Here is a 23,374-nt window from a genome sequence, read left to right on the forward strand (position 1 = left end):
ACCTTTTGATATATATTTTACCTTTTATCTTAGGTTTCATTTTTTGCCGTCTTTTATCAGATCAGGATTTCTAGGATTGGCCTCAGCTGCTTTTGAAAATTTAGTCTATGCCTAACAAAAAAGTTTTCTCATGCACTTTTTTGCTGAGTCGAAATTGCTGACGTTTCGCCAATCATTCAGTTGGCTTCTTCAGAGCTTGACTGAAACTGAAGAAGCCAACATGATGATTAGCGAAACGTCAACAATTTCAACTCAGCAAAAACCGACGCAGGAGGAATTCAGAAGTTTTGTAAAAAGTATTATAGCAGCCTGTGGAAGTTTCTTTGAAAAATTTTCTCATGCAATCGTTATCTAATAAAGTCTATTAGACTTATTGACATTCATAAATGACGCAAGACAAGTTTAATTTTATGAAAATTTGGACACCAGCGTAACCGGGGCCTAGTGTATGACAAGCAATTTCCATTACAGAGAAGTGACTCCCAGGCACAACGCGAGCACGGGATCTTCACGCGCCAGTTCCCATTACAGCCCTTTGTCGGTATCGCCCAATCTATCACCCAAGGGTTCCAATTTTAGCCCGTCGGGCTATAGTCCGGCGGGATCCGCTCTGACGCCGGTGTACACGTCAGCGCTGACGCCAATCGACAACAACTACTTTGATGTCTACGATTACGGATCACAGAAAAAAAACCAAGAGGAAGAGGATATCCATCTTACCAGACAGGTAACTCCAAAGACGAGAGAAGACTTCTAATTTGATAAACAGATTTTTGCCTGATTATTCGCGTAGCATTATAAAGCTGAACATTACTTTGATTTTTAGATGGCGTCAGTTTGTTTAGTCAAAAAAGTTTTAAAAATTTTAAATTTAAGGGTGAAAGGATAACTAATATCCAATCAAAATATAGTATTTGACAAGGTGTAAAAACTTCATTAGGATCACGTTACTTAAAAATGTCAAACTGTTCCCAAATAAAATAATTTATATAGTTTGGGTTAAACGTCAAAATCTTTAATTTAGCACAAATTCTTGTTAATCAAATTTCATTTTCCTGCCTCTCTTTGATCATGGTTATTTTTGTTTTTATCTATGTAAGAGAATTTCTTGTGGATTTGTATCGCCACACAGATGAGTCAAAAATTGCGTGAAACATGAATAATTCGCGTGAGCTTAGTCAAAAACGTTTTTCATATAGTAAATGCTATTGGTACTATATCATGAGAGTTACCAACAAATGTGCACTGTTGTAAGTTAAGGTTTTCAAACGAAGGATCTCGTTTTTAAAAAACACTTTTTTATTTTGCAAACAGAACTACGAGGTTTTCTTTAACCCGCTACAAGGAGAACTGGACGCAAAGCACAGATTTGTTATATATATAAAGTTTTTATGCAAGCGTCGCGTCGCAGATACCGGATATACTGAAGCTAGCATTTCATCAGCATTTTCTATCACATAATTCCTCCCTCCGAAGTGGAAAACAACAGGGACGAAGGGTTGTTTTCGGAAGACTGGTCGTTCTTGGTTTTCTTGGAATCTTGCAGCAAATGGCTCTTGTAGATTTTCCATGCTATAACTATTAACAAGATTAAAATAAACATCATTCCTGTTGAAGTGGCGAGACTCCAAGTGACTGGATGAATTTCATAACCAATGTCGGGGATCGATGATTTCGCAGCTTCTCGTAGTTTTTTGATCGTATTGAGATCAATCGATTGTAGTTGGAGTGGCTGGTACTTCACATCGTGATGTTCCATATTTTCAATTTTAATGGGTGGCAGTGAGAATGGGTTTGCTTTAAAAATTTCTTCTTTATTCCAAAGCTCGGTATTTTGGGTACTTATACCACAATTATATGGAACATTGATTAGGCAGGCTTCTTCAATAAAAGCTATTTCTTTGTTTTGACAATTCATTTGTAATTTAAGTTTCTGTTCCGATGGTATTATCAAAACAAATCTACTAGTGATTGGTCGTATTACATGCGTTGAAACATTTACATTGACTACGTGGCAATTTTTGTTTTCGGCATATTTAATGAGGGTTGTCACACAATCACCGATGGGCTGGGTAAGTTGATTTTCGCAAACGTAGGTGTCTTCAATGATTGGGCAGATTGATTCTTGATATTGTTGCATGTCAGTGCCCAATATTAGGTAGGGTGAATTAGGTATAATTAAGGAGTGATTCACAGGTACTGGGAACAGGTGGAATATTTCAAAAATATCTTTAAGAAAAATCGGAATATGGACGGCAAAAATTATTTTATCTTTTGTAAATTTAACTTGTAAGTTTGCTAACTGATAATAATTATTTTGATTTTCAAAAATTAGAATTTGATTATCACCATAGAGAACAGTCAATTTAAAAATTATTTGTTCTAATTCGGCCGCGGATATTACTACAGGATGTAATGTATTTAATTTCGCAAATGTAATGGCATTTTCTAAATTATCCAAAAAAGTTATAAAACTTTGGCAATTTAGAATTATTTGCATTAGTGTATTTTGAGCTTTAATGAAAGTAGTTATGTCAGTAATAGTTTTATTTGAATTATATTCAAAAATGTCTATATGTTTTTTAATAGCTTCTTGATTTTTCTGTAGAAGTGTTATAGTATCATTATAGTTGTCAATCAGCTGTTGAATCAACGAGGTTTGCTTTTTTAGTTGGATGTCAGATGAATGTTTACTACGCACAAGTTCTGTGATAATTTTATCGTATTTTTGTCCATCCTCTGAATCGAGAGTGCCAAAAAGCCATTTCGATAATTTACCTACAACATTTATTAAACCTCTTTTTGTACGGTTATTAGGTTTTATGTTACCAAGTTTAAATTTTACTTGAGTAATTAAATATCGAACATTATTAAGTAAATTATTTCCATTAATATAGTGTACATTCTGATAATTATGTTTATTTGTATAGTTTAATGATTTTGAGATTACAGCGTAAGCGTATTCTAAATTACGTAACTGATTAAAAAGTTGAGATGTTTCTACAAAATGCAAAAATGTATGTTGATGTTGAATTATTCGAGCATTTCCTAAGCGGAAGGGGAGAAGTGGTGTTTTAATTGGGATAACTTCAATATCATTATTCGCTATCACTAATAACAGCGTAGCTGCAAGAAGGAACAGCGTTGTCCGGTTCATTAACCTGCGAAGAAGAAAAAGCTTTAGGTTTTTGGATCTGAGATTTATGAATTATTTTTTTATTTTTTGTAATAATTTTATTCCCAATATCTTGATCTATAATAACAGGTTTTCTTCGGGGTTTGTCCTTACTACGTTTTGCTGTTTTGTCAGTAACGTAAACCTTTGTATTTTGTTTCATTTCAGGTGGATTTTCTCGTTTTTCGTTTTGTTTTTCATTTAAACGTATTTTTGTTTCTAACGATGTTTCGTAAATTTGTTGATAGATAGTTTTTAGTCTTTCACGTCTATCTGTGATATAATTATTTACAATGATTTCATCCGTTAAATCAAAGGGATCTAAACCGTTTACTTTTCCATTAATAACGTCAAAAGGTTTTTGTTTTGTTACGCTATGCATTGATGAATTATAACCTATAATGGCGTATTTTATTAAATTTTTAGGGGCTTCTTTAGGTTCTTTTAATTTTAGTACCCTATATAATTCAACAAGAGTAGAGTGAAATCTCTCTATTGGACTATTACTATTAGAATTGCCGGGAGTTGTAAAATGAATTGCAATTTTATGCAATTTACAGAAATCTAAAAGCAAAGACGTTTTAAATTCCGTACCATTATCACACGTTATTTGTTGAGGTAGGCCGTGATGACTTATAAAGGTCGCTAAACCGTCTAAGATAGCAATTGCTGTGCAAGCGGGTTCTAACGGATAAGCTTGGGCGTACCGTGAAAATACGTCTATAATTGTAAGAAATTTTACGTTACATATTTGAAAAGTATCCATATGGATGGATTCTAATGGTTCAGAAGGGGTCGGTGTCAACATAAACTTTAATTTTGGTGGATGTCGATCATATTTTGTTTGTTGGCACGTGTCACAATTATTAATATATTCAGTTAAATCAGTTTTCATATTTGGCCAATAATAGAGCCTTTTTAATGCTATTAGGCTTTCATTAATTCCTCGATGACAGGTTTTTTCATGATGATATGCAATTAGGTCTTTTTGTTTTGTCCTGTCAGTGACGTCAGTTAAAAGAGTTTTCGATATTACCAATTTGTAAGCACGGTTTTTAAATGTATTTGGTAACAAAACAGATAGTTCTCGATTTAAATCTATTTCGGTGTTTTGTACATAAAGGCAGTACATTTTTGTTGGATCCAAATAATCTAAAAAGAATTTAATTATTTCATTTTGATAGTTTTGACTTAAATAAACAGAAAATCTAGATTTATTTTGGAATGGGTAACTCCTAATCACGTGATAACGACCGTTTGTTTTTTGGTTAAATATTATTTGATTAGAGTAAGTATTTAAAATATTTTCGGTAATTGGTATATTTAATATTGGATCTTCAGCTGCTGAGTGTACTGTCTTACCAGTATTAGGAATATTTGGCGGTTTAATTTGAATGTCCGAGATGATATTAATTTTTGGAGTGTTTACATTTTCTAGAGGGTTAAACACGTCTTCAATTTGTTCCAATTGTTCAAGGCTTATATTTTGATCTTCTTCATGTATGTATTTATCGATATCTTCATTAATATCTCCAGGATTTCCGAAAAGTGACTCTTTATCTATCATATTTAGTTCGATGCGTGATAGGGCATCAGCGTTAGTGTTCAGTTTGCCCTTCCTATAATGAACTATGTAATCAAACTCTTCCAGTTTTAGTCGCCATCTTAGCAATCTGGAATTTGGTTCTTTCATATTAAACAGGTATTGTAGAGGTTTGTGATCGGTAACTATCACAAATTTTCGGCCAAATAAATATGGTCGGAAATATTTTGTTGACCACACGATTGCTAATAATTCTTTCTCTATGGTTGAGTAATTGCTTTCAGCCGGGTTCAATGTCCTAGAGGCAAAGGCTATGGGAAGATCACTACCAATTTTTCCTTGGCTGAGAACCGCTCCTATAGAAACATTAGAGGCGTCCGTTGTCAATATAAAAGGTTTTTCGAAATCTGGATATTGTAGTATTGGATCATTGCACAAGATATTTTTACAAAGATCGAATGCTTCTAGAAATTCTGGCGTGTGTTTGATGGTCGCTCCTTTCTTTAGGCAATTTGTGAATGGCTTGGTGAGTTTTGCAAATCCGTTAATAAATCTTCTATAGTATCCTAGAAGGCCTAGAAAAGATTTTATGTCTTTTGCTGTTTTCGGTACAGGAAATTTCTGGATTGCAATAATTTTCTTGGGATTCGGTTTAATTCCGTTTTTTGTTATTATGTGACCCAAAAATTCTACTTCGGTTCGTAGGAATTCCGTTTTATCTAGTTGAATTTTTAGTCTAGCTTGTCGCAGTTTTTGGAAAACAAGTTTAAGATGTTTGATGTGTTCTTCTAGGGATGACGAAAATACTATGATATCGTCCATGTATACTAGACAAACCTTTCCCTGTACATCACGCAAAACATTATCCATGACGCGCTGAAATGTCGCGGGGGCATTTTTCAATCCGAAAGGCATTCTAACAAACTCAAAATGACCATTCTCGACACTAAAAGCTGTTTTTTCAATTGATTCCGGATCCATTTCGATCTGATGAAAACCAGATGAAAGATCGATAGTTGAAAAATAATTACACCGTCCCAATTTATCGAGTATATCATTTATATTAGGCAATGGATAGCGGTCGTCTATCGTTTTCTCATTTACCTTACGAAAGTCACAGACAATCCTCCATTTCTGCTTGCCGCTGGCGTCAGGTTTCTTCGAGACTACCCAAATGGGGCTGCTCCAAGGGCTTTGGCTATGTCTAATGATGCCGTCGTCTAACATTTTATTAATTTGCCGTTGAACTTCCTCTTTATGGATAAAGGGGTATCTATATGATTTAGTGTATACAGGCAATTCATCCGTTGTTCTTATACAATGTTTGATTTTATTGGTGAACGTTAACTTTTTGTTTTCATGATGGAAAATATCGTTATATTCTTTACAAAGCCTTATTATAGCAGATTTTTCTTCTAAATTTAAATGTTCGCAACGAATTATTTTGGAAATGTCGCATTTACTAAATTGTTCTTTATGTTTTGGTAAGATGTGTTCTAAATTAAAAAGTTCAAAATTTTCTTTATGAAAGTCCGGAAAAGATAAAACTTTTAGAGGTTGTGGGAAATTTAACGTTATATTTTTCTCAGTGTAATTAAAAACTTCTGTTTGCGCAAAACCGTTTTTTGCAGTAGTAAGTGTTTCTGGAAAATAGAGACCTTCAATGACTTGCTCGGGAATAATAACATCATTGTTTTGTGTTACTGGAATTCTTACGTTAACAATTTCGTGTGCATTCACAGTAATACAATATACTTCGTTTTGTGGTTGTCTAAATAAAATTGGTATATTAGTTGTATTATTCCTTAATTGTTTATTAACAAGATCGATAGAAAAATTAAAACGTTTTAGGTCGTTTAATCCTATTATACCGTCAAAGAATTTATGAAAGTCAAAAAGGATAAAAGATAGGTTGGTATTAGCCTTTAATTCTGGGAAAGCCGTAATATCTGCTTTAAATAGAGTTTCCTTTTCACCAGTTCCTGTTTTAATAATAGTTGGGGAATGATATATTTTTTCACAATAAAATTTTTCTGCAATGGAAGGTCGAAGAATCGAGTGAAAACAACCAGTATCAATTAAAAGTTTAATTGCGGGTTCTTTAATCTGGATGTACGGTAAACTATTATTAATTTCGGTATACATTTCTAATGTCATTTCGTTGAGTCGCATTGGCTCGTTATTGTAAAATTTTGAGAGATTTGATTTTCAATTTCAGGGTGTTCGTCAAAATTTTGAGTGTCATTAAAGTATTCAGTTTGATTTGAAAATTCAATTTCAGAGTATTCGTCTTGGTGAATATTTTCATTTTGAAATACCGCAGATGTTTCATCTGTTTGTACCGCGTTACTTTCGTCGATTTGGTATAATTCTTGAGAAATAAAATTTCTAGGGCCAGTAGGTTTGAAATGGTTAATTTGATTATTTTGACGTGGTATAGTATAGTTTGTTCTTGTTGACATAGGTTCGGGTTTATTGTTAGGTACCTGACCTGTCGGTTTAAATACGTTTTTAGGTGGGCCAAAAACTTGCCTATTTGTAGGAAAATTTCTTGGAACTTCGCGTGGTTGAGGCATATTAATTGGACCTCTGGGAAAACTATTAGTCTGGGGAGTAAACTGATTTTGATCATGCCTAATTCTAAAATTTTGATTATGGTGATTATTGTTTTGAAAATAATTTGTAGGGCGAATCGGTTGTACATAATTAAAATTTTGGTTACTAAAATAATTTGGATTTTGTGAAAATTGTTTAACGGGTTCGATAGAAGTATTAGGTAAAACTTTTGATTGAATTGGAGTTCTGAAGATATTTTGTGTATATTGAAAATTTTCCTCTTCAATAATTTGGGTCATAGCTAATTCTATACAGCTTGGATTTTTAAGTCTTATAATACTTTGTAATTGTCCTGGTAATCCTCTAATAAACGTCCTTAAACAAATTTGATCGTATTGACGTAAATGAATTACTTTGCTTGCATTATCCATAGTATCGGCAGGAAATGCATTAATTTTTTGAGCAAGGATACTTCTTAAAACTTGTAATCTTTTCCCAAAATCTAAAGGATGTTCATTTTTAAAGGGGGTGGCCATAAACAAATCCTGTTCTAAACATTCTAAGTTTCGTCTATCGCCAAAACAATTTAACAAAGCTCCTTTAATATTGTCCCACGTTACTAACTCCATTCTACAGCCTACTAGAATTTGTGCGCGATCAACAAGTTTCATTCTTATAGTTCTTAACAAATATTGTTTTAAAATTTCGTCGTTTCCTTGACCATATGTATCAAAAAGGAAATCTCCAGCTGATAGAAAACTATTTAAAGTGTTGGAATCACCATTATATGGCAGAATACTATCTATAAACATTTTTAACAAAGTGTAATTTACACCTGAATTCGACGATTGATTAGAATTCATTTTCAAATTGATTTGACTATTCTCTACTTTCTGTTCCACTAAATTTAATGAAGTAAAAAACGCACTTAAATTGTCGACGTCTTTATCTTCGTTCATAAATTTAATTGATTTTGAAATTTCTTAAAATTGAACTTAAAACTAAGAATCCTTAAAATTATTTCCACCGTCCTAACCAGGGAAGATGAAAGGAGAACAATAGGAATTTTGGGCACTAACCTTGATTTCTCTTAGTCGTCAGCCTATTCTTCCTATTGGAATTTTCCTTGCGTAGCACTGCTTGCGGGGGTGATTTCTTGCCTTCCTTGCCCTCAGTCGAACTCAATCACGTTGGGTTTGTCAGACAGTCTATCACAGGTTCGTTTTGGAGTTTAAGGGTTGAAACCCACGTTTCGCAATCAAATCGTCCCGATGACGTGGCTTTGACCGAAAACTACCCCAAATCCGTCACGACTGCGCCAGTTAAGGTTTTCAAACGAAGGATCTCGTTTTTAAAAAACACTTTTTTATTTTGCAAACAGAACTACGAGGTTTTCTTTAACCCGCTACAAGGAGAACTGGACGCAAAGCACAGATTTGTTATATATATAAAGTTTTTATGCAAGCGTCGCGTCGCAGATACCGGATATACTGAAGCTAGCATTTCATCAGCATTTTCTATCACATAATTTGTATTTTATGTAAGTTTTTGCCTGGTATAACGAAACAAATAGAAAAAAATAAAAAATAGATGTAGTCTATTCCAAAAATACCTGAAAATATGTTTTTTTAAGTATTCCAAATTTGGTATGTCTATAGTACTCGAAAAGTGATTTTCGAGTCTTATTTTGTTCTTATATGAATACAAACAGTTCATTAAAAGTTTGTTAAGATATGGGCTAGGTTTGTGTGTGTGTGTGTGTGAGTTTGTGTGCTTTACTGCTCCAGAATTGGAAGATTCATCAAGATTTTACAAGAGTCACAGAAGGTCTCATTTAACACGCGTTGCAGGAGATTAAGCCTTTTCATTCAGAGTTATGTAAACCTGCAAGTCTATTACTTTTAGGTTAAATATTCAAAAACCAGGCAAACTTATTGGAAATTAACTTAATTATAAAATATGTGTCTGAACTGAAGCGACAGCTAACTGAAAATATTTTATAATGAAAATTTGTGCCCATGCCAGTAGCATTCTGATATGTTAATTCTGTATATGTTATTGGAAAACTATTCATAAAAAAATAAGGTTACCAAATTTCTGTGGAAGTTAAGGGCTCGACTGTAATAATTACAGTCTAACTAAAATTTGTTCAAATTGAATCCATGTCCAAATAATGCACGTGCGTTATTTATAAAGGACCTTGTTTTGTCGCGGTATTGGCAGAGGGCCAAAAACGAAAAAATTGATTGACTATCGCGCATCAGACTTCTGTTTTAGCTCTAACGATTTTTAATTAATATTTTTTTAAATTTAGATTTGTCGGGTAATCGTTCCAATTCCATAATACGATCAGATAGGCTGGCCTATTATTCGTGTGCGTGGGCTACATTGAGAGATCGTTCCAAAAATACTGTTATTTTGAGTACTTCCAATGACCTTGTTTGTTTGTTGTATAAAAACTTGTTTAATGAATTTGCTACTTAAGGAATTTTCGTTAGAACAATGCAAACCTATTTAATTAAAATTAGATCCAAGCATAATTATTATTTGTTCATTTTTCACAACACCATCTTTGTACGACAGTAGTCAAAGAAAGAACAGAAAATGAAAAATTAAAACAAAGAATAAAGTACGCATAGTACGAAAACTTATAGTTATCTGAAGGAAATGTAATATACAAACAACAATATATAAAAAAAAAGAAGATTTCTACTACTACAATACACAAAATAAACACTTCCGAATGAGTAGAACAAAATTGGAGCTTGCAAAGACTTATTGTACCAATATAGAAGTTATAATCCTTAATACATTTTCACAAGAGTTGAAAAAATATTCTGACAATATTAAAGTTTTGAAAATTGAAAATCTGTATTCAAGAAAATTGCTTTTAGTAATTTGACTGAGTACGCTACATATTAATTTATGTCGTTATTGTTTCTTACTATTATGTGTGTGTGTATTTTCTGTACGTTTAAATGTTTGTTTGTATATACCCACATATTAATATAAATATTATAGTAATAGTATAACTAAGAGTGCATTTAAATCACCGATCAATAGCTAAACGACAGTTATTGTTCGATAATCTAGATCTAGCAGTTTCTTTGACGACAAAATTATTAAAACTGAAATTTAACACATTTTTAGATGGGCGTGGATCATGACAGCGGATATTCGAATATTTAAATTTAACCTAGCTAGATAGCACCAACTATATAATAAAATTCACGAACATACAATTGAAAACCCGGAAATTCTGGCTTTAAGTTTTCCTGACACCCTAAAATTTTAAACTTTCACATTTCTGAGTATTGGCTAGCTCATAATAAATTCATCTGGGCTTACGATAAGCTTATAACATTTTTTTAAGATGGAAGAAATGTTTAGAATATTTGGACAATTTACTTACCCTATATCATGAAAGGAAACTTTTTCTTAGCTTCGTGTATTGAGAAAAATATTGTAGAATTTTTTAATTGAATACTACTAGCATTTTCACAACAAAGAAGGAAGAAAACAAATATAAAATTATACTATACAGGGTTTTCCAGTATTTACCGAAAGCTTTTCAAATTTGAACCACTTTGTGGGTAAGTTTGGCACAGATTACCAACAGCGGTATTCAAAAATATCGCTGATAGCTAAACGTCAACAAAACAGTATCTTCAAGAGTGTTAGTATTAGCTAGATATTAGTTTTTAAATATCGCAAGTCTCCCGAAAATGTTAAATACATCCCAAAATATACCGACGTCGTTTAGCTAAAACCCACGCAGATTGACGTACGATCCGGGTATTTCGCGAATAATCAGTCATTTGCCAGTGCCGATCGTATTAGAAGTGCCGCTAAAAGTGCCTCGTCAACGTATATCAGCGATGATCCTCCACGGGAACGCCGTGAGCGAGAAATTTCATAGTGAACCTGGCGAAGCTGCGATCATGTGGGTAAGATGTGCAACAAGCAATGCCAAAATGTTAAATGGGCGCTAGATAGGTATGAGGATAATTAGGTCTTTCAAACCCGCGTCTGTCGTAGATATTGCCGCCATTCTAATTTGTCCCGTTATCTCCGCTTTTAGACTCCAAAACGGGGTCACTGGGCAAGTATGTTTAAAAATCTGGAGTCTAATTAGGTCGGTTTCCGAGTAACGTAAAGGAGGAGTTGATCCCGTACGGCAATTTGTTTGGATTTAATTGATATATACCTCTCAGCCTTACAGATCATAACATCATCAACGCAATCCAAGGAGAGATAAAATAATGCCAATTAACTCCAGAATTTATCTTTCTTCTTTTAATTCCGGACCTAAAGAAAAGTTTTGGCTCTTCCAAACAGCTTTTGGGTATATCGGTTATAGTAGTACTGAATATCTTATATTAGCATTTAGCAGTTGAAACCAGTTAAGACAGTAAAGCCCTCCTGAAAATTTTATCTAATACTAACGGCACACGTTTGTACGAAGGTACCGGTGCATATCTTTCTTGTACGGTTGAATTGATGTCTTCGATCTGATCTAAGATTGCGCATAGCAAAATGTGCGACCAGTTTACACTTGGAAGCGAAAAAATAGGGCTAGGATACATTCGATTTTGGTCATTGTAGTAATGTCTCATCTTGTCCTATTAAAATGGATACCATCAAAATATTGATTTTGTGACGTGTAGTTGTGCTGTACTGAAATAATCTTAGTAGTCAAGAAATATTGTAATGTATTTTATATATTGATTCAATTTGTATCAACGACGTTATATTCAAAGTGGACCCGAACAAACCACAAGGCTCCAAATGCGCAAACGGTTTAATTAGCATTACCATATATTCCTATTTAACCTTAGGATCGCGGGATTAGGAAATCACTTATGTTCTCCTCAAAACACATTCTGTCGCGAAAAGGGTGGTGAGATGAGGTCATCCGCAAACTAAAGACGTCTCGGTATCATGTCCATTGTATTGTTAACCTCAACTAAAGTGTTTGTGCGTGTGTGTTTAAGTGTTGCGTCTCACGTTTGTTGTAGCCATATCGTACGACTCCGTTGGTGTTACCCGGCGCCAAAGTGAAAAGGGAAGCCGGTCCGACTGAGAGCTACCTACGTCATCATCCCAATCCATCAGTCAGGGCGCCTCCACACCATTTAGATCCGAATCATGTAGTCCGACAAAAGGTACTCCATTATCCTTTCGTTTGGTATTCGATATTATCCATTGCGATTGTTTGCAAACGAAAGCGCATGCGTAGAGGCGCGTAGTGGTTGTATTTGGCTAAGTGCGCCCGGATGGGGTATTTATATGAAGCAATATTTAGCTGCGGAGATCGTTTATCGACTACTAATTGCCAATTATAAAAATAACATTACTCATCGAGGTTGAATGGATTTGCGTCGCACGATCTGATGACACTTCAACACTGAAATTGTTGCGGGTATTCCTTTTTAAAGTTCATTGCAGTGTTCTTTTAAAATATTATAGCTAGCTATAATAATATAATAATTATAGCTAGCTAGCTACTTCGTGTTTATGACGTAAGTACTTGTAGAACTCCATCAAAGGTTGATTATATTGAGCCAATTTCAACATAAAAACTTCCACGGAATATGGTTCTTTAGATACATAGTGGGCAAAGAAAATTTTTTATTCAATTCTAATTTTTTCATCCTATTGAATCTTAAGAGTTCTGGCAATATGCAGTTAGTGTTAATGGGACTGTTGGACTATAGAGTATATCACAAAAAGAAAGAGAAGGAAAATATATAAAACCAAAAGAAACACCAAGACATTCCTATCTTAAACGTACGGAAACGGTGAAATATCTGGGGAATTTCACAATTTCGTATGAGTAAAAATTAAGTAAATATTCGCTTAGCATTTAATAAATAGCTTGTTGCTTTAAAGCATCAAGACAAGACCGCAACAAGTAAAAAAATAAAACCAAATATTGTAACTAACGTACACAAATGTACACATTTTTTTACTAAAATGTTCCGTTTTTGTCTGTTCGCTAATTAATCAAACGGTTGTAATTAATTGAACAATTAAGATTTGAATGGTTAGATTTCGCGTTTGTTAAAACAACAAACCATTATATTTGTACACTGCATAATAAAGCGTCTACGGGGAACATGTATTTACGGCAAAATCCAGTAGGTGGCATATTTGATATCGAGCCAAAAGCTGATGAATGTATCTATGTATCTTGCAGTAACAGCGGCCGCCTACAATTTCTGTTCGCGATCATGACATTAAACGGAATTAGTTGATTACATGAATGGCCGCGTTTTCAAAATTTCAATTATTCCTACAAATTATTCAAGTACGCTCCATCGTTAAATAAAGGAATGAAATATTATTCTCTGCCAATTTTGTAGCTGTTGAGAATTATAAAAGAGTAATAATTAGGGAGCGCGAGGTAATCTGAATTTAATATCGCCAACGAAGTGGTGGTTAGTGGTTAGTGCTATTAGCATAAGTAAATTGTCAATATTTTATTACTATCTTATAAATTTGGGACCACTAAATCAACATCCAGATAGTAAACTAGTAAACAAATCTTCCGAAACGCCATTCCCCTTAAATAATTTAGTAAAAATAGGAAAATAAAAATACCATCTAGCTTCGATTTTCGGCAACTAGTCTCTAAATATCATCTTTAAGTAGGAAAAAGTAAAAGTCCATTTCAACAGATGTCCAAAATGGCTGCAGTCTTAACATTGGGGGTTAAAGTTGCCGGAAGAAAGAAGTGTTGATGTGTATTTCGAAAATTCGGCGAATTGCGTTTGTGAGCAAGGTCCATTGATATGAATTTTGAAACAAAACCACTGCCTATTTTTCTGTTTTGGTGATATGAGCAGCTTGTTTTACACAAGAAATAATTTGTATTTATTCGTTGAACCTTGATATTTATGCTCAAAAAGTCGTACAAAACAACCAGCAAAAGAGTATGTAAAAAAACAAAATATTAGAGACTTTTCGCACCTCTCATTTTTTCCGCTAAGTTCCGAAAAGCAACCTCAACTTCATTTTACTTGAACTGTCACTTTTCAAATCTTTTTATTTCACTAGTTCCTTTGTTGGTTAGTCTATATAACATATAATGCATAACATCTATGTCAGTTCTATGATCTTTATATATTTGAATCAATTGATTTGAAGGTAAATTTTTGAAGCGGAGTATAGTTTGCTTTTGATTTTTCGAACATGTAAAATGTTGGAAAGCGAATGCAGTGTGAAGATAATGACTTAAAAGGAGGTCCGTCTCATTGGGGGGGGGGGGGGGGTTGATCATCAAAAATATCGCGCAAAATAATATTTCTTATAAGGTTATGATTTTGAATTACGACAAGTGCTCCTCTGCGTCTAACAACTTCATCAAACACTTTTCTACTGCGACAATAACTTTTTTTTCTTTTAAATAATGAAAAAAGTCTAGAATTAACTTAAAATAACTTCAACAAAAGAGGACGTACACAAACTTATAACCAAAAAAGCGACATAAATATGAAATGTCAATGACAGGTGCAAAAAGTCCCTATTATACATAATTGATCAAGGCGTTAAGCAGATCAAAATTATGTTTTGAAATTTATATACTAACGACATTACGAGCCATATTATCTATTTCGAAAAATATTAACGCAATATTTTGGGACAGGTGGCCAATTCGGTGTTAGACAGAATATCAACGGGCGATCCGAACAAACAGGTTATTATTACAACGTGTACAGGTTTTAAGATGTTTGTCCACACAGCTTGTGTTTTCACTGACACTGACACAATTTCCCGACCTAATATTAAATTACACCCAATTTACTTGTTTTAACGTTATCTAATCTCGTAATTTTCTATTGGCTAATTGTAAACATTAACCGATAAATAACCGAGTTTTTGGCAGTGTACCAATGACGTCGTACACTGCAAGCATGTCTACAACCTGTGTGTACGTCCAAACAGGTCCGAATTCTAATTTTACGGCGCCGATTTAAAACCTCCTTCCGCGGCGCGTTGCTTCCGTCCTCTCTGTACGTTTTCTATTATTTCGCCGGAGGTTTTGATATTTTAAAGGAATCTCTTTTGCGCAGCTCGTACACAAACAGTTCAACTCGCCGATAAACTTGTACAGCGAACCCAACGTCGTCGAAACGATCCATAAACAGACGGGAGTCAATCCGTAAGTAATAGAAATCCGGAATTCCGGAATATGTTTTTGATCTTGTTGCCACTTGGGGGCGCCTGGATATATTGAATTTGGTTTTATATTAGTAAAAAATAGCACTTAAAATAGTATATGGCGCATTTTCACTGCACTTTTTTTTTTGTTACAAAAAAAGTAAAATATGTCGAGCTATTCAAATCCTTTTCTAGGAGCTAATAAAGACAATAATAATCGTACTTAACAAAGCGTCAATGCCGATTAAGTGACAAGTAAATGAGAAAATACAAAATTTTAAATAATTCCGAAAAATATTTTGGACGATAATACATATACACTGCGTTCATTTGGCTAAATAATTAAACAAATGGTTATACAAAGTAAAGTAAATAATTTGATTGGTTCAATAAGAGATTTTTCCACAAATACGTACAGTTTAAATTTGACCTGAAAACGCCAATAAATTTTGATGGCTTTGCAGGATTTCAAAGGTCAAATTCAAAGAGTGTAGTAGTTTTTGAAATTGAAATTTCGATTGAACTCGCATCACAACTATCCTGACACTATTTTCCAAGTTATCCAAAAGATATTAACCATGAGATTCGAGATAAATATATAAAAATATCATCCGATTTTTGGAAGTAAATCATTAATTGACGTTTGTCTCGTCTTTGAAAGCAGGGCAATTTTTTTGCAATTCTTCCCATTATATAGCACGCATTTTATAAAACTCGGGTGGTGTTATCGAATAAGCAAAAGTATCTTTTCTCCAGAACTGTAAAATCTAAGTGCCTCCAAAGTGGTTAAAAATTTAAAAAGTACGAACGTCCGAATAATTAGCTGGCTACCCTAGCCTTTCAGGTTTTTAGGTTTTTTATGGACTACCAAGTTTTGCGGCCAGGGCAAGGACCATATTCATAGTTCACATTAATGTTGTTAAAACTACCAGTCGGATAGTCGTACTTTTGATCGAATATTTTATCGTAACAACATAATTATTGCTATACATTAACCAGGAATTTTGGATTTTTGGAATATTTTTCCTAAAATGTATTTATTTTTTCAAATTTGCATTGCAGAGAAGTTAAAAGGCAAGTAGACTACTAACTGTTGTTTGGTATGCTAAAGACTGTATCACATAGATAACATCTCGCTTCTGCTAACCTGTGATTGTGAACTGTAGCATACATGGTAGAGCTATACTAACCTCCTTTATAAGCCTTGTCGCCTTATAGCCTAAAATTTGTAGGGATAGGTGTTTCTAAATGTAGCGTAAAATTTGATAAACCAGTTGACGTTGCAGGCAATAAAATTTATAAGCAAGAATGTAAAAAAACAAATTGAAAAATAGTCTCGATTCGCGTCCCTTTAGATTTCGTGATGCGTTTCGAAACGTTCTGTGTTTTTCGGTTAATTTTTCGAAAATTTTATCGCTCTAGAAACCGAAGTTTCTTTATAAAGCAGTGGTAGAAAATGTACTGCACATTAGGAGTTTCCTTACTATTAGTATCAGTTCATGGGCAAAAAAAAAACTTTTAACCCAAAGAACTTACATGCACGTTGTGTAAGACGATAACGAATCTGCTATGACGTATTTATGACTACGTTTTCATACTAAGTGTGGGGGCTGGGTGATCTATTCCAGTTCGGTCAAGCGGCATGTCAAATTCAACCCTGCAGAAAGCGAGACGTTCAAGGCCCTCCAGGAGGAGGAACTGGGTGGTCCCGTCCACGAGGTGGCCACTCCACCACAAAGTAAAATTTACGCCCCTACAAAGGTAAAATCTCTAACGAGCACCGTAAAATCTGCCTCGTAGGTGTTTTCGCTTCGCTTATTAAAAGTACGTTTGCAACCGGCTGGCAATTTTGAATGTGTTCGTCTGTTCCGTGTTCCGTAAAACTTAACACTTTGTGTTTGAAATTTAGTGACATGTTGGGGTTAAGTTATCACCGTTTCGCTATTTGCTTCGTTCCTTTTTTATTTGTATTTGCACATTCAAATTCACTCAATATTTCTAATACTCTGAAGTAAGTTCCAAGCTTTCAGCTATTTCTCTGAAGGTAAAAGTGAAGGTGAAAGTTCTAGCCGTAGGTGTTAATTAAATTTGAAATACTTTCAGATATTTATTTATTCGTACGTAATTTAGAGTGTTGCCCGACATGATGCCACAGTAATATACAATTTAAATTGTTTAAATTCACAACCATGAGAGTTGTCGAAACGTCGGGTGTAAAGGCAAATTATTCAACAAATATAATATAAGATAATAATAGTTAAGAGTGTATTATTGTTGATACTGTGCTGTATTGATATTAATGTGCCTGATAGTTGAGTTTGGTTCACGTGTGACTGATGCTTTTACTGTGAATGCATGAAGCAGGAATCCAGTCTTTAACCCAAATACAGAGCTTACATCAGCTGAGTGACAAGAAGGTGGACAACACAAATATTTGACAGAGGTTCCCCGAGATGTTATATATATAGATTCCTTTTAAGAACTTAAAATAACAAAATTCGCTTACTTGAATAAATATTCAAAAAGTTGTTAGAATCGGTCAATTTATGTTCAAGATAAAAATTTTAATTTCATTTAATTTAAATTTTGATATAAAACTGATTAAACGACTGTCTATCTTTTCCTAGTTGTAGCTACTGTATTTACTAAGGGACTGTGCTAATTTCCTCGCTTTCCAGAGCTGTTAGCATAGGTTAAGTACATCTTGGTACACCGCATTTTATTGACTGCGCCGTTTACAAGCCGAGAAAAAAGCTACCCTTGTTATTCTGAATGGACAGATCCTTTTGTATCTGCCGGATATTCAAAGAGTTTTTGTATTTTACAGTAACCCTGTAGTAATAGTAAAAGTAAATAGAATGGAGTTTCCTTAAAACTCATTATTCTAAAGTGAATTTGGCAACATGGTTTCTACCCGAAGTCCGATAACGATATCTCTGCATCCAAATTATTGGCTGATTGGTGTCCAAAACGGGAGTGGTAAATTTGGAGCATTGGAGCCTTATTTCCTTAATTTACGCTGTCGCAAAGGGAATAATAGCTTTCTATCGAAAAAGCTTCGCGCGTGTAAAGTCCAGTTTTCAATTCCATCGATAGTTCCAAAAGATTATGCCTAGCTCTAATTCTGACAAATCAAACTGTTACAGTTACTGTTAAAATTTAGGTAAACCGATTTCCAAACCAAAGCTAAAGAATGTTTGCTAATATCACGTGTTCAATTTTGGGCAAACAAGAAATGTAACTACTATAGAGTTTCATTTTCATTTTTTTATTTACATCTAAAAATGAGAATGAACGGAAATTTCACACATTTGAAGAAATAACTAGATACAATACAATAGTGTGATGCAGTTATCGAAAATGGGAACTGTTATTTGCTTTTTATCGAAAGAGCAACTTCTAAACATCTTTTTTTCTCCTCTAGAAACCAACCCAGGTAGTGAACCAGAATCCTCAATATCTGAACGCTATAGGAAACGATCCGGATGTGATCCAGCAAAGCGGTTCCTTCAGGAGGCTGATGATGAGCGTTCTTCCAGGATCCAATTATTAATTTTTACGCTTTTGTCCAAAAAAGAAAACATAAATCCATGGAACGACTATAAAAATCGCTAATCGTTCAAAATTTTGCGTCTTTGAAATTTTATGTCAACGTGAGCACGTGGAGCCATTTAAGAGTCAGTTTTTCTTTATGCGCGCGTAATTTTGGAGACGTACAATTTTCACGAAAATTATCTTTTTTTCCCGCGAATTTCGCAAATGATGTTTTATTACGTTACGAGAAATTTATGTTTTGTAGTCATCGTTGCGTTTCTGTTCTTTATTTATTTTCGGGTTTCAATGAACGAGTGTACTCTAGTCAAAAGTTGCGTCTAGTTTCGTATCTATATTTTTTTAATCCTAGTTGTTTGCGCAGTTATTCTAAATTACGTGTAAGTCATATTATATATAGCCATAGGCGTACGTATATCTTTCAATTTTTGAAGTTTAACTTTATCCTATATTAAACTAGTTTATGTTATATAGACTTACTCAGAAAAAACTCGGGATTGTTTACCGTAAATATTATATATTGCAAATAAAGAGGCACATATTTATTTAAAAATTACGAGTATTCTGTGTTGATGGCCCTACCTATCACCATCCGTCTCACTTCCGAAGTCCCCGCCCCGATCTCGTACAGTTTAGCGTCCCTTAAAAACCTTCCTGTGGGATAGTCGTTTATATACCCGTTCCCACCTGCAACGTAATATACGATTTGACAAACACCGACATTAAATATTTAGACCGTGCCTAATATCTGGATCGAGTCTAATGCCATTTCCGTCGCTCTTTCTGCGCAGTGCAAAATCACCCCCGCGCAGTCCTTGCTGTTGACTTTGTTGCGATCGCATGCTCTGGCAACGTTGTACAAATAGCTTCGGGCGGCACCTAACGTAGTGTACATATCGGCCATTTTTTTCTAAAAAAGAATTTCACAGTCGGAGTGTGCCACTAAAGTGTCTGCATGGAAGCTTGTAGTCTGTTCGCGAACAATAGAGAAGCAGTTAAATTTAGGTTAGTATATAAATTTATTATTTCAATTTTTAACATATTAACAGTAAGAATTTCGAGCTGCCTTAAAATTGCAAGTTCGATACTTCTGCTTTTGGTTTTTGATAATTTGTTTGTCGGTATAAAATTTCTTAAAATTATTGTGTTCTTGTAACTTCTAAACCTGTTGATAGCAAATGAAGTAAGTGCTGGACACGCGAAAAAGGTAAATAAAAATTGAAGACAAAAACAAAAACCGTATACAAAAACCGCGAGAATTTGTTTTCACTTTTTATACAAAGATTTATGCTGTAGTTTTCATATTGGTTTCGTAAGTATAAATAATAAGAGCACGAGAATACAATCTATGTATGAGACAGCCGTCTATGTGAACTATCTGTTGGGAAAAGTGAGAAAACCTTTATGCTCTATTTCCTCGGTTGTTTTACATACCTGGATTAATTGGAATTCCCCTATCCTGGTATTAAATTGTTTTCTCACGTGGGCATAGGAGAACGCTACGTCGCAACAGGCTTGCATGATCCCCACAGGTCCGGCTGCGAGGACTAGCCGTTCGAGGTCTAAGCCACTCATTAAGACGTAAACACCTTCCCAAAATTTTATATTAATTACTAATTAAGTACTAATGATGTTAGAATTGTGACATAAGCAACCGACAATCACCGCATGCGAAAAGGAGTTAATATCTGTAATTCAGAGTCACTTTGAATGACTGGAACCAATAGACATATTTGGTTGTGCTTACTTGCGTCGTAATTCCTTCGATACAGGATGTCAACGACAAAAATATTTATCAATTATATTCCTTTTATTAAAGACGTTAAATAAAGTAAAATCCGAAACTGGACATTACATTTGCAACTTTAATTTCTTTGAAGATGCTGCTATTCTTATCTTTCAAAAGTAGGGAAACAGGAAAATATTACCTGCCTATAAATAGTATGTAAAGGAATTCGGAGGGGTAAAAAGAGAAAGATGTTGGAGGAATTTTCAAAAATCACCTAAACGTAAGAATAAAGCTGGAAATTAATAAACGAAGAAGGAAAAATCTAAGCAAAAAAAATCACCTTTATTCTCCGACCCCAATACGTTTTCCTTAGGTATTTTGCAGTCTTCGAAAATCAGTTCCGAAGTGTTAGACCCTCTCATTCCGAGTTTATCCAATTTGGGTCCAGTTTTAAAACCTTCGAAACCTTTCTCGACGACGAAAGCCGATATTCCTTGGCTCGATTTCTTTGCTTTCTGGTCAGTTTTTGCGTACACCTTAAAATCAAAAATAGCTGCACGTATTCGCGCCTGAAGAATGAACTAACGACTAAAACATCGGCATCCGGTCCATTTGTTATCCAAAATTTGTTCCCGTTCAGCAAATAATGATCGCCGCGTTTATCCGCCCTCAGTTTCATCGAGACGACGTCAGATCCAGCACCGGGTTCAGACATTGCCAAAGCTCCGATATGTTCGCCAGAACATAACTAAAACATATTGGAGGTGTCTATCTGCGTAAAGGATGGATAAGATGTTATTTTTTGACAGGCAATTCGCATTCCAAACATTGTCGAACGTTCACTCTTTCGCTCTGTAGTGCTCATACCCTGTTGATACTGTAGAATTAAAGAAACTGGGATTGGGATTTTCGACCCATAGCATCGGCCTGTTTGATCTAATCTCGCCCGTAGTGTCTTTGTTAGTTAGACATTTGTCGATAATTCAGAAACATTATTATAGGAGTAACGGTTCTCCGGTTTCGTGAAGTGGGTGCCTGATAAAATTTAAAATATTGAAAAGCTTTTATTGGGAAAAATTGTAAACTTAGCTTTTTGGACATACACCACACATTTCTGCATTACTTAGAAGGTATATTAATAGTTAGCCGTTATCCAAATTAACCTAGTTTTCTTGAGCATCTATAGCATGTATAGATTTATATTTATTATTGTTTTGGTATATATTACATATACTTATTATAATAACGTACTTTGGGTAGAAATTTTAACTTTTGCTCTCGGGTACCATTTCGATGTATTTGGTTAATGCACAAATTAGAATGGGCCCCGTATGAGAGCGCAATTGCGGCGCTGGCTCTCGACAATTCCTCCATAATAATCACGTGATCGGTGTAGGTTCCACCAGTTCCTCCATAGTCCGTATGAACCGTTATGCCTAAGCCAGAAGAAACGAAACGTATTTTTGCTATTCGATTTTACTAAGCGGGTCAAGAATTATACAAAATAGAATCTTACCCTAGAGCGCAACATCGAAAATTTACAGTTTAAAATTTATCGGTCTCTTATAGAACTCCATTTTGCAAATGCAATGCAAAATAATATCAAAATAAAAATTGTTAATTAAAGAAAATATAACATACAAGTTCACTTCACAAGTATATACGCAACACTATTGAACAAAATTAAATTTTGTGAAGTCTTATTTTTCTAATAATGGTAATAGTTTCGCAAGTACGGGCCTGGTTCATTTAAAAAAAAACGAGAAACGGACATTTCTATCTAAATTCGATTTTGTTTAAGATCTGTTAAAGATAATTAAACATATTAAACGTTTATTCCTTTAAACGGTTTGAAAAGAATTTACCAAAAAAAAAGTTAAAAAGTATAAATTAACATTTTAATACGCCAAGACTACAATTTTAGTTTGCAAATAGGTACCATACATTTTTTTGCGCGATTGAGTTATGCGGAATTTATAATGTGACTGCCATAAACACAAATATTTATTGTTCACCTCTGCTCAAAAAATTTTTTCGTGATCAAAAAAACGACAATACGATGTTTTTTTACGCACCATGGGCGCCCAAATCGCCTAACTTTTTCCAAAAACTCCGCAGGTCATCGAAATTGTTGGTTCTGTCGATTTCACTTGCTTTGGGTGCGAGTTCATTTTGCGCGAAATCGAATATCGAATCTCTCAACTACAAATCATTATTTCCCAATAACATATTAATAACACAAGTTTAATGATCCCACTTCTACCTGAATCTGTTCCGGTTGCAGGCCAAAAATATGTTCATCAATTGTGTAATACTGGGACACATTTCTCGCTTGTATCCAAACTGGATTTTGGCATTTTTTTAACAGAAACGTATGTAAATTTCTTGCCATAACGTTTTATTCGCGAGAAAACGAAACATACTGATTCATATCTAATCTCTATGCATGCTATGAACCAAATAATAAATAAACAACTCCGATCGGACAACAAAGCTTGCAAGCGATTTAATTTAAATGATTAATAATTTTCGCTCGGGTGCGTTCAATAGGCAACCATCAAAATGCTTTAACGGTACTTTCGACATGGGTACGGTATATTAGTATTAAAACTACAGGGTGTTAGGCTATACATTGACAACATAATTTATGGAACAA

General features: G+C 34.3%; 2 protein-coding genes across 4 annotated transcripts in view; one reads left to right on the forward strand and one right to left on the reverse strand.

Moving 5' to 3' along the window:
• The window catches only part of LOC132697498 (PDZ and LIM domain protein 3), a 28,548-nt gene extending 9,006 nt beyond the window's left edge, over window positions 1–19,542 (forward strand). For 2 of the 3 annotated variants that reach the window (XM_060663086.1, XM_060663084.1), the window contains exons 3-8: window positions 472–727; window positions 12,293–12,439; window positions 14,923–14,973; window positions 15,350–15,438; window positions 17,066–17,198; window positions 18,862–19,542. In XM_060663086.1, the coding sequence (XP_060519069.1) occupies window positions 472–727; window positions 12,293–12,439; window positions 14,923–14,973; window positions 15,350–15,438; window positions 17,066–17,198; window positions 18,862–18,990 (805 nt within the window). In that variant the 3' untranslated portion in view covers window positions 18,991–19,542. The remainder of the gene's footprint in view (window positions 1–471; window positions 728–12,292; window positions 12,440–14,922; window positions 14,974–15,349; window positions 15,439–17,065; window positions 17,199–18,861) is intronic. The other variant, XM_060663085.1, reaches the window with a different exon arrangement.
• On the reverse strand, window positions 19,536–23,206 carry LOC132697497 (isovaleryl-CoA dehydrogenase, mitochondrial). Its single transcript, XM_060663082.1, has 8 exons — window positions 22,982–23,206; window positions 22,794–22,920; window positions 21,970–22,154; window positions 21,305–21,466; window positions 21,059–21,254; window positions 20,424–20,578; window positions 19,731–19,899; window positions 19,536–19,676 (listed from the first exon to the last, which is right to left on the reverse strand). The coding sequence occupies exons 1-8, from the start codon at window positions 23,108–23,110 to the stop codon at window positions 19,543–19,545; spliced, it is 1,257 nt and encodes a 418-aa protein (XP_060519065.1). The 5' UTR covers window positions 23,111–23,206; the 3' UTR covers window positions 19,536–19,542.
• Window positions 23,207–23,374: the final 168 nt, after the last annotated feature.

This window comes from Cylas formicarius, unplaced genomic scaffold (genome assembly GCF_029955315.1).
Source record: "Cylas formicarius isolate icCylForm1 unplaced genomic scaffold, icCylForm1.1 PGA_scaffold_1__22_contigs__length_36826433, whole genome shotgun sequence".
Lineage (NCBI taxonomy): Eukaryota > Metazoa > Arthropoda > Insecta > Coleoptera > Brentidae > Cylas > Cylas formicarius.